The sequence below is a fragment of the Arctopsyche grandis genome, chromosome 1, assembly GCF_051622035.1.
Source record: "Arctopsyche grandis isolate Sample6627 chromosome 1, ASM5162203v2, whole genome shotgun sequence".
In the NCBI taxonomy this organism is placed as follows: Eukaryota; Metazoa; Arthropoda; class Insecta; order Trichoptera; family Hydropsychidae; genus Arctopsyche; species Arctopsyche grandis.
Genome location: NC_135355.1, coordinates 31,408,462 through 31,420,682, shown reverse-complemented (window position 1 = coordinate 31,420,682; position 12,221 = coordinate 31,408,462). Strand labels below are relative to the sequence as shown.

Sequence of the window (12,221 nt, the reverse complement as noted above, 5' to 3'; positions counted from 1 at the left end):
ACTTTATTGTTCAGTGATTAAAGCCCGAATAGGATATTATATAAATTTTGAAGTATACATCATTATTATTTTATTTTATTTTCATTTTTCAATTAATCATGCACATTCACCTTACAGATCGCTCCAAAGCGGCGAATGTGTCAAACAGATTAAGAATCGATACATCATACAATACATATATTATTATACATACAAATCAACATACAAACAAATCGAAATAACATATGACATCTATGGTCAGACACTAATATAAACGTCGTAAACAAATACGAATTATAACATTATTAAGTTTTTGTAACAATACGAAATATTTACATATATTTCAACAATCATCCATAGAGACATCTGAGGAGAAAATCAGGCGAAACCTAAGAGATAATAATATCTCTAGGTTTTTCGTAATAGAAAATTGGGTAAGAAAGCCAATTTTACAGGAATCGTTTCAAATCAGAAAAATTGACAAATTCCGATATGAAACGACCGACCTCGACAAACTAAGGTCTGGCCAGCAACGAGACTCCAGTGGGAAGCGAAATCAGCACCTCACGACAGAATACAACACTTACCACTAGACCACGCCGCTGGTTTTACATTCTTTCTAATTATTATTTATTAATTATTATCTGACGATTATGTTGGTTACGAAAAGACGATTGTGTTGGTTACGGATTCACTTGTTCATCAGAAAAATATGGCGAACAACGAACTCAATGCATCTTATGTTCCAAGATGTTTTCAAACTCCAATATTAAACCATCAAAGTTATTAGAACATTTCAACAATGTGCATGGTGGTGAAGGTGCAGCTCATAGTCTGAACATCTTGAAGTCAAAGAAGGCTCGATTTGATGCCAGTGGTACAATCACAAAATTATGTGGCGCAACCATTGATGTATAATACACTAGATCCGCTCTCACGCTTTATACTGGTCTCCCTTTTGGCGCATGCATAATACATGGCGCATGCACAGTTTCTCTCAGTAGGTAGGTAGGTACCGCTGCGTCGTAGGGAAAAAACCTTTTTTTCCCAACTTCCCCGCTAGTTAAACCCCCGCACCCCTCAGTTAGTGAAGACAAGATATCCGACCAAAATCACACGTCAGGGCCCATCTATGTGTATTATATATCTATGGGCGCATCAATTCAAAAGCCCTTGTTAAAAGTATCCTATCAAGTGGAATATACATACATATGTGCGCTAAGAAAAAATCTTGCAATAAATGTATTTTTCTAAATTAAAGATTCCAAAACTCATTTTTCAAGGGGGTGCGGGAACATATTTTCAGATTCAAAGGGGTGCGGCTCACTGAAAAGGTTAAGAACCACTGCTTTAAATGTACATATGTATAGTGTGATTTGGAGCTGTAGAGAAAACTATTTGTACTAAGACGTGGAGACGTGGAGGATTTAATTATATCAAGGTATGTATATTTTTTATGTTTGAAATTATTGGAATACAGTTCAGTGGTTGAAAGTCTGTACTGTTGCTCCAGCTTATCTCTTTAGCTTAATTTGTAATATGAAATGATAGCCTCTAGCTCATTGATTCACAGTTTATAGTTCGTAGATTGAATTCATTGACTTTTAAGTACGGTTGAAGTTTCTAGATAAGTCATGCATTGATATTTTACATTTCAGTAAACCAAAATAGACTGTTTTGAAAATGAATTTATTTAGCAAATATATTCATTTTCAAAGTATACATACATTTCATCACCACGTCTTCTACAACATCTGTACTTTTGAGAAGATTTTTTCATTGTAAAAACTGATTTTCATTGAAAGTTAAAAGTCTAAATTTTCTAACTTTCATCATATAAATGCATTTACATATATTTCCATGAAAACGTGATGTTTGTTGCAGTCATTAACTTGAAATATCGGTGATTCTTAAATGTTCTATATATTCAAATTAGCACTTTATATAATATATACATATATATATATATATATATATATATATATATATATATATATATATATATATATATATATGTATTTATATATATATATATATATATATTTATTTATATATATATATATATATATATATATATATATATATATATATATATATATATATATATATATATACATATATATATGGTTTTATGGTAGTATTAATATATTTGAAGGTTTTTAATCTTTCAATGGAACAATTAACACTTTTGCATTTAATCCCATTAGCAAAAAAAATGGCTAAATGGTATAAACCTTTGTTATTTTTATCATTGGAAATAATTAAAGACCTTTTTCTAATATATATGTATATATGTATATATATATATATATATATATATATATATATATATATATATATATATATATATATATATATATATATATATATATATATATATATATATATATATATATATATATATATATATATATATATATATAAAGACCTTTAAAAGCACTTTATAGTTGAGACAATGAAAATTTCAATGCAAATATATATATTTTTCTTTTATTTCTCAAAAGAAACAGCTTAAATTGCGCGAGTATATTTTATTTTATTTTTATTTTGTGCCACATTGATTTTGACTAAGGTAACCCTATGATGCTACTACTATAATATGTACATACATACATATGTATACCAAGAAAATAGGTACATGTAGTAATCTCACAATGTAATACAAAAACAATTCAACGAATCGTTAAAAGTAATAATATGTAGAATGTAATAAATTATTTTTATTTAGTTTAATATAATAACTAGACAGCGGATGATGATTCGGGTTAAATGTTTTTGGAGTGTTATGGTTATCGCTAACATTGTAGAAAACCTTTTTGTATTAGGTCTATTGCATTCAACACTGTTCGAACGTGTATTGTGAATTGTCATTGCCATGATCACAATAATAATAGTGTAAATTATCAAGTAATAAAATTATAAAATCTTTCAAATACAAAAACTCGAAAAGCATCTGCATACATTTATGTAAAATTTAATATCAATATGTGATATAATAAAATTAATACAGAGAAAATATACAAACACAATTTCAAGTCCCTATGAAATGTAATATAAATTTAATTTCTTGTATCGTTGATGTTGTTGTTTTTATATATCTAATATATACTTTGTATGTATGTAAGTTTTGGTTCGTAGAATCCGTGACGTTATCGAAAAAATTAAATTTTATATGACGACGATATTGATATCGATTTCAATTACGTTTTCGATTCAGATTACGATTCCGATTTCGATTTGGATTCCGATTTCCGATTCCGATTCTTCTGATTTCAATTCCGATTCAGGATTTCTTTTTCAGTTGCGGTTCCAGATTCTTTGTTCATTTCCGGATCCAAATTCCTGTTTCAATTGCGGATCCCAATTCCTTTTTCAGTTTGGTTTCAGAATGTTTACTATTGGATTAGCCATGTTTAAGCAGTTTATATTACAAATACCGAGCGAAGCCGGGTAAAACGACTAGTATATAATATATATTATCTATATTTTCGACATGCCCAATATCAAATATTGCTTGCCGTCATTTTTGACGGAAATTACGATCGCTCTATGTTTGAAAAAATTTAACCCTCCAATGAAAAAGTGAACGTGCACTGGCAATAGAACAAAACTTCCGCACGAAACAGTAAGTATCAAACATAGAAAACCTTTTGCGATCGATCGAAAATTGCGAAACGTATTGTTTGCAAGTTGCAAATTCTTCTCACAATCACGAACTCTTGCAATCGGCACGAATTGCACAGCGGTTTCCATTTAAGATGCACTTCGCATCGACTCCGATAAAAAAAACATTTGAAAACCATCGAATCACAAAAAAATGTGTATAATACCACACACACGTACAAGTTGTCAAATCACGACGACAAAAAATAAAAATAAAACACATTACTGAATGGATACCTAGCTAGTATGTACATAGGAGATGTGATAAATAATGACCGGTTCACACGAACCGGTTGTGTCACGTTTGCGAGTAAAAACCGTGCCGTTTTTTACGGTTCAAGTATATTGGACAAAAACACACTCACACACACACAAAAATGGTATAGAAACTATTATTATTACATATATGGCAATTTTGTGTACGTGGAGATACGCTTCAGCGGAACGCAAAGGGTTATTATTGCATAATCGACCTTCGAAAGCTGTCTCCAATTGGAACGACAATGAGGAAAGCGTTAACCTTTTGTTTATTTTGATGCTCAATGGCGCCATTAGCTGTTGAAAGCGACAATAGAGATATTGTCAATATAACGGTAGGCATGTTTATGTTCCAGTTTGCATTTTGGCTTTATTTTAATTATGACTTCAACCGTTTTCAAATTCGTTTGTTTTTCAATTAGTTAATATGGCGCCATCTTTGGTCGAATATCGGCAATAGCATTATTCAATTATTATCATAATTTGCGTTGTATAGGGGAAACTCTATAGTTTAAATATATTAAATTTGGATTAAAATAAAATAAAAAATAAATGATCACAATATGTCTCGTATATTAAAGGTATTATAATACATACATGCAGGGTCGCCGAGAGGATTCCCGAGCCCTAGAAAATTATTTCAATACCATATGAAAAACCAAAAAAAAAAAAATAGTCTTATAGATATATTTTTAATATGCGAAAAATCTATCAGAACTATAAGAAAAATACTTATATGTTGAATGCTATTTTTTGAAATAATCGAATAAGAAAGTATGATATAACATGTACGATTTCATATAGTTCGGTCAATTTAGACATTCAAAGATACATAAATTTACAACAAGCTGAGTAAAATTGTTCAAAACATAATTATTATTTTTTTTATTTTATTGTTACAATCAATATACACTCGTCATTACAGATTGCTTAAATGCGACGAGTGTACGTTTAACGGTCAGAAATACAATATACATATACAATCAGAATACATAGCATATAACAATTAATCAGAAATAATAATCATAGAGACATCTATGGATTATTTTTAGATTTTATATACAATTTTTATACATATAATAAATACGAAATTATAGAGATGTCTATAGAGATATCTATAGATTTCAGATTACTGTGCATAATTTTTACAAATTATACACAGACAGATTTTTGTGACAACAGGAAATTATCTAATACCAATTTTTCAGGAACCGTTTCAGCAATGATCAGATAAAATTGGCAAACTCTAATAGAGAAGCGATCGATTTGGAGTCACAAAACCCCCAAACCTAACCAGCAGTTTGACGATGACTCGAACCTTCGGTCTCAGTGGTGCTTATTATATACGCTACCATTAAGCTTAATTATAAATGACATGTCAAACCTACTCATCGTTCTGAAACTTGGAAAAAAATTTACTCGAGGTCAAAGGACAAAAATATGGGTTTTTCACGATTTTCAGCAAAACGGTAAGATTTATCATAAAATTACTTCAGACAAAAATTGTAGATCATAAAATTATCTATAAAAAATGTATCAATACTTTTTTTCTAAGAGCCACCGTTTCTGAGTTATAAAGATTCAAAAAGTTGTAAGAGTTATCGTCATAATATGCATAAGTACGCCACGTATATACATCTCTGAAGCTGTAATATAAGTAAAAATATTTTTCCATCGGTGATTGTAACAAACACTTAAAATATAAAATATTAAAGCTGCAGAACAACGTCGTCGAACTTTAGCAACATCTTCATCTTCTGATATTTTATTTGATGGACTTCTGACAGTTCATACCAGTCAACAGAAATTTCTTGCAAATACTCACAACAAGTCTTGGTTCATTTCAAAGTTTTGAAATGTCATTTATAATTATGTTTTACAATTTTACTCAATTTCAGCTTGTTGTAAATTTATGTACCTTCACTATTATTTTTTGGTCTAATTTTACCAGACTAATATGGACACAAAGAATGTGCGGATCGAAAAATAATAAACATTAAAGAAATATATGTATTTTTTGTAGAATAATATAAGATATCAATATACCTATAGATCAGTCGAGCGTCAATAACTATATATTTATTATTATTTTAATCCATGCCTCGTTGATTATATTATACTATATGTACAGTATATATTTTTTGGCAATATTTCTCAATTTAATTTTTATCTTCACAATCTCTATTGATACTTTTTTCATATATGCATTAATAAAATTTCCAGTCATGCATTTGAATTGTTTTTTTTACTTTTTTATGTTTATGGCCAAAATTGACATTGACATATCGGTAGCCATTTGCAATATTTTCTAAAGGTAAATTAAAGGACAGCTTGAAATTTAACATAATGTTACCAATAGGTACACATATGTATGTACATATATATTTTCCATCTTAGTGAGCGTAAATTGTCGGATATTACTCTAACCCATTTATCTGGTAGTCTGCGCTCATCATTGTTTTCATGATTGATTATGATTTATGAGTGAAATTTTGATTAACTGTTTTGTATTTGTAGTTGTTTCTTACATATTTATTGGAACTGGCTGTAGGTGCAAGGCATTCCTTATGCTATATATATTTTTTTGATATTTAAATATCTGTTATTATTAAATGCTATTTTTTATGTTTATGTATGGATGTATTTATGTTTATGTTCAAATGTATTTTTTTTATGTATAATTGATTAGTATATTATTTTCGTTATGTATTAATTTATGTTTTATTGTTATTTTGTTTTTTTTTTGTGTTATATTTATTGACCATTGTGGCGCTTTAGGAATTACTGTAATGCCACAATGTTCTGTTTAGAATAAAATAAAATAAAATAAATGAGAATTCAAAAACATTTATTCTCTGAAATATTTTTTTTATTCGTCTTCTTCTTAGCCTTGGATAACGTTCACCATATTGTATGAATATACAATAAGGATTACTTGATATTTACATAGTGACATTTCCAGTTTTTCATTCAATTAACGACGAATTTGAATTGCTATAATTAGCTTACATATAAAACTGGAAAATATGAATATTATAAATTGACGCAGTGCGAAAAACGTTCACTTAGTGTCGATCGATCTTCAGTATTGTTAGTGTTATTTTCTATAATAGCATCATTTTGTAATTTCAAAATGAAGTGTTTTGCACTTGTTTTCACTTTGTGTGCTAACTTTATAATTTCGGAGGCTTTGAAATGTGATAGATTGGAGTGTCCCAAAGAAACGGCGACCTGTTCTGTTAATTTTGCGATTAAAGATTTCAAAAAGAAGTACACCAATGTCGCTTGCTACGATTTTAGCAGTGAGTACATTTTGAAAAATTTACGTATTATAAGTATCAAGCCGGAAGTACTTACCGATTTGAATCGTTTTAGATGTAAAGATATTACAAGACAATTACGAAACTATTTTGGACAATTTACCATTTGCCTTGCCGATTATCGAATGCGGAGGCTACAAGTGTAAGCAGGGGTCGGTCAGTTGCTTGTCTCTTCGAAAGTTCCAATTTGAAAACTTCCACTCCAATGAAACTTTGCAGTTGCTGTGCAAAGACGCAGATGGTACGTTTTAATATTTTTTTCGTTCGAAAAAAGTGCAAAATCAACCAAAAAAAAAATGTTTTTTAAAGGTGCAACTATTGAAGAACGCAATTTTATAAATGAAATCGAACCAAATTTGACGATAGAAGTTCCTCCACTTATATGCGAAGGTTACACCTGTCCACATGGTTCTCTTAGATGTACATTCGATACCACTATTCAACTGGACCCATATAAAAAGTCCACAGTAGTGACTTGTTATGATTTTAAAAGTGAGTAGTATTGTTTTCTTTATTTATTGTTGAATTTTTCCGTACATTGTGACTAATTTTTTAAAAAAAATTTCAGATGCAACACTCATTCAAACAGTAGTATAATTTATTGGCATCGTAAAAAAATCATACAAGCAATTATTTTTGGTAACAAAATATGTCATAAAATTATAATAATTATAAATATTTATAAAAATGTGATGTAATTGAGTTATTTTGTTCTCGTTATAATACCAATGTTACTTCTGATGTTTTCTTTTCTATAAAAAAAAATATATATAAATTTAGTACACTTTTTTTGTTTAATTTTTTTTTTGTTTGATGCTTGATACTTTTGACATCTTACTTTTTATATCGAAACAGGTTACATGCGACGTTTTTTTGAACGGATCTAAATGAATCTTAGTGTCGTACGTGCAACTTCTTGATCCTGGAGGACATTTATGTCCTTCACAAGTTGGAGGGGTTGAACCATTCGCCTCTGGTACTGATAGAGTGCGCACTATATCCCTCTCCTCTATTATTTCACCTAGAAAAAAGCCGTTAAAATTAAATTCATGTCAGTTTTTTGAAATGAAACTTGAGAAAATTGCACTACCTTCATCATCTCGACACACCAGATGAGTAGTCTCTTGAGGAGGATTTTTTTTTAAAGATGGCGTCGTTATCGTAGTACAATTGTACGCTCCTTCTTTACATTGATATCCACCACACTCTACCACTGGCAATGGTGCTGCAGTCGACAAAACGTCCAATGGCGTTTCGTACGTTTTTGTGTATACGTTTTTATCTGTAATCAGTTAAATGTCTAATAATTTAAATCTAGTTTTTATATTACATATACAATTTAATCTGTGAAGACGAGCGGGGGTTCATAATTTTACTATTACTCACGAAAGGGATTAAAGCACTTGACAGTGTTAATTTTTCTTCTTGGTTTATTGGCAATAGTGTATTTGACTGAGCAAGTTGTCGCTTCTGGAGGACAGTCGACTTCTCCGCACTCTAGCGCCTCTGACGGCAAAATCGTGCAAACTATTGCAACAAAAATGCAAACTGCACACAAAATTTTCATTTTTAATCTGAAATGGAAAAGTTATCTGTAATCAAATCATCAAGATTTAAGTGCACGGAATCTTTTATAATATAATGTAGTATTTTTGTGAAAAAAAAACCAAATGAATCTTGTTCATGTACACATTTATATACATGTTAAAAAATGAAAAGTGTTGTCACCTTTACAAACAGACTGATTCAGCGGAATGCTAGAAATTTACCAATTGACAATTTTATGTTTGTATTATGTTCTTAACATAACCAATGCTGTGTTCTAAATTTGGCGACTTTATCTACTAATCGGGTGACAGTCACCGCACCGAATGTTAAAAAATCGAAAATGTTCGTTTACCATGCATACATATGAAAAACGGTTAGTATACAGATATATCAATAGCGTGCGGTAAAACTCTCTCTCTCCCCCGTCGTACATCCTCACTTAATTTGCGCGAGCAGGGTACAACAGGAACAAGAGGAACAGGCTTTTCCTCCCGTATCCTGCGCGCGCACATTAAACAAGGCTGTTTGACAAAAAGAGAGATAATTTCATATATACATATATTATATATATACATAGTACCGTTTACCATGCGCCCTTTTTTTTGATCTTTCGACTTAGGATCTTTCGATTTCCGATCTTTGCCTTCCGATATTTGCTCTTTCGATCTTTAGACTTTCGGTGCCGTGAGGTAGACCCCTAACTCTTAAATAATACCAACCCTAACAATCTAATCTTAAATGAATAAAACCAACTCAGAAAATGTAACTGGTTATGGTTTCACCGAAACGTCAGTGAAAATATATTTTCACTTGAAATATAATTTCACTGTGACACATATACATTTATATAATATCGCTATTTTGTGTTTCTGTCTGCGATAATGCTTGCCGTACTATGTATAATAGTCGTTTCGATTCGATACATATACATATATCGATCATACATATATACATATATATGTACTTCACAGCTAAAACGATGCCAACAAAACGTACGAATATAATAACAAAATAAAAAACTTCTATATATACTGTTTTCTACCAATGTTTTCTCTAGGCTAATAGACGGCGTTAATTCTCTAAGCATTTAGCACCATCTATTGAAAATTTATTTAATTAATTAATTAATTATTTTTTCTATTGGTGTTTTATATTTTTTATACATATGTATGTAGGTAGGTAGGTAGTTTTTACCATTTTTTTCATATTAAAAAATTAAATATAAATATTATTTTAAATTAAATATATTTAAAAGGACGATGTTATTGATATCATTGAATATTATTTTTTTTCCGATTCACATAAATTTAATAAAAAAACAAATGAATGTTTACTATCAGATTAGCCATGTTTAAGCTGTTTATATTATAAATACCGAGCGAAGTCGGGTAAATCCTATGTGTCTGCGATAACGCTCGTCGTAGTATAATAGTTGTTTCGATTCGACATATGTACGTCACAGTTAAAGTGATAGTGATGGACATGAATAAAAAAATACAGAATTGGTGTCATATTACAATTGCAATGTAATATAACTTTATTTTAATTCCTGTATCAATTACTTTTCCGAAACCACCCTTTGAAATATCAACGGGCACAAGACTAGTATATAATAAATATACTAATCAAAATTATTCAACGCTAGTTGTTTTACCCGGCTTCGCTCAGTATTTGTAATATAAACAGCGTAAACATGGTTCATTTGTTTTTTTATTAAATTTATTTGAATCGAAAAAAGAAAATCGACTCGTCATAGAAATGTTGCCTTATTTACGAATCCCAACCAAAGTTACTTATAAACATATATAAATACAAAGTCTCTTTGAAATTATATATTAGATAGATTGCTCACTATTTAATTGTTATATTCATGCACAATTTGGTTCTCCAATGTTGTTTTTAATGAAAATCAAATGAAAAGCTTTAAAGAACAAAATAGATTCAATACAAAGAAAGCAATTCTACATATTATAAATGGAATTTCGCGTACATTTACTATGTAAGTATATATTATTATATGTTATCTGGCTTGAATTCGTCTTTAAAGGTCAGAATTAATTTAAATACATAATATATTAAATTGCATACATACACGGTGTATAGTTCAACCGTAACGATAGACGCCACTATAAACACTAAATTTTTCCATACAATACTCGCTTTTTTTAACAATTTAAAGAAGAAAAACGTGTTTCTATAATTTCCTAATAATATAAATAAAATTGCACTTTGATGCAACAAATAAAAAACACTTTGAATAAAATAATCATTAAAATGCAAATTCAACTAGCCGTGTCCAAATTGCTAATCCAAATACAAAAAAATCATAGATTCTCAATATAAAAACCATATCGTATTTTTAAACCAGTCGTATTTGACCAGAGTACGTAATTGCAGTCGGTTTCGCAGTGTGGCGCGAATTGGAAGTTCGAATCGAATGTTAAGGGTCTATTTTGATTTGAATAATCAGTGGATTACAAACCTAATGGTGAGTTACAGCTGGTTCGATGGGCAATCGCAGTGTGAGGTCACTGAGTGGTGACCAGACCACCTTATAGCAAATCACACACTTTAAAAGTATGTAAAATGTTGCCGATGAGAGGACGGTTTTAATGCCAAGGCGAGTCGGACCCACGATATTCAAATGAGACTGAAAAGCTGGACAAGGACAAGATGAGCCATCTTCGAAACAGATGGTTGTTCGTCAAGTTCATCGTTCTCACCGATTTTTGTACATATTAGCACGTCGTTGTCGTGTAATATTTGTTATGGATGTACGTAAAATGCTGTGTTTTAACTATAGTTAACACACTGCTGTCAGACGCCCCAAGAAAGTTTATTATATAAAGCTATATTATTTCTACCCAAGATGTAAATACATATATATACATATATACATATATATTAGAAAAAGGTCTTTAATTATTTCCAATGATAATAATAACAAAGGTTTTTCCCATTTAGCCATTTTTTTTTGCTAATGGGATTAAATGCAAAAGTGTTAATTGTTTCATTGAAAGATTAAAAACCTTCAAATATATTAATACTAACATAAAACCATATAATATATAATTTCGAAAGAGTTAAAACTATTGTTGGTTCTTAGAAAAACAAATAAATATTCAAATACATTGAAATAAAATAGAACTATTCGAATAAATTTAATAAAATGTTGACTATTATATTGGCCATGTTAACTATTAAGCGGTTTATACAGTTTTTACACTTCAAATTCGTCATTTTACAAATCAAATTTGTCGTTTTACAAATCAAATTCGTCGTTTTACAAATCAAGTTCGTCATTTTGCAAATCAAATTCGTTATGTTGCAAATCAAATTAAACAATTGGATGTATTTTTTTAATATTCATTTTATTATACATAGAGAACTTTATGGAGAATATTATGTATAGAGAAAAAGATAATATTTAATACAAAATGTACGTATGTATAG

At 29.7% G+C, this 12,221-nt stretch overlaps 2 protein-coding genes across 2 annotated transcripts; one reads left to right on the top strand and one right to left on the bottom strand.

Annotated features, from left to right (window-relative positions):
- The first annotated feature begins 6,953 nt into the window (after positions 1–6,953).
- Positions 6,954–8,003, top strand: LOC143910406 (uncharacterized). Its single transcript, XM_077428860.1, has 4 exons — positions 6,954–7,202; positions 7,276–7,461; positions 7,530–7,712; positions 7,789–8,003. Exons 1-4 carry the CDS (start codon positions 7,034–7,036, stop codon positions 7,815–7,817), a joined length of 567 nt encoding a protein of 188 aa, XP_077284986.1. The 5' UTR covers positions 6,954–7,033; the 3' UTR covers positions 7,818–8,003.
- LOC143910676 (uncharacterized) lies at positions 7,938–10,899 on the bottom strand. The gene is made up of 5 exons (XM_077429260.1): positions 10,861–10,899; positions 8,607–8,794; positions 8,311–8,502; positions 8,059–8,241; positions 7,938–7,972 (listed from the first exon to the last, which is right to left on the bottom strand). Exons 2-5 carry the CDS (start codon positions 8,785–8,787, stop codon positions 7,938–7,940), a joined length of 591 nt encoding a protein of 196 aa, XP_077285386.1. The 5' UTR covers positions 8,788–8,794; positions 10,861–10,899.
- Positions 10,900–12,221: the final 1,322 nt, after the last annotated feature.

Bases quoted from the DNA above. Each gene is read 5' to 3' on its own strand.
- LOC143910406 (XM_077428860.1), top strand. From the start codon at position 7,034: ATGAAGTGTTTTGCACTTGTTTTCACTTTGTGTGCTAACTTTATAATT. The intron at 7,203-7,275 runs GTGAGTACATTT...GAATCGTTTTAG, and splicing joins CGCTTGCTACGATTTTAGCA to ATGTAAAGATATTACAAGAC. The intron at 7,713-7,788 runs GTGAGTAGTATT...AAAAAATTTCAG, and splicing joins GACTTGTTATGATTTTAAAA to ATGCAACACTCATTCAAACA.
- LOC143910676 (XM_077429260.1), bottom strand. From the start codon at position 8,787: ATGAAAATTTTGTGTGCAGTTTGCATTTTTGTTGCAATAGTTTGCACG. The intron at 8,503-8,606 runs GTGAGTAATAGT...AACTGATTACAG, and splicing joins CAAGTGCTTTAATCCCTTTC to ATAAAAACGTATACACAAAA. The intron at 8,242-8,310 runs GTAGTGCAATTT...GCTTTTTTCTAG, and splicing joins GGTGTGTCGAGATGATGAAG to GTGAAATAATAGAGGAGAGG.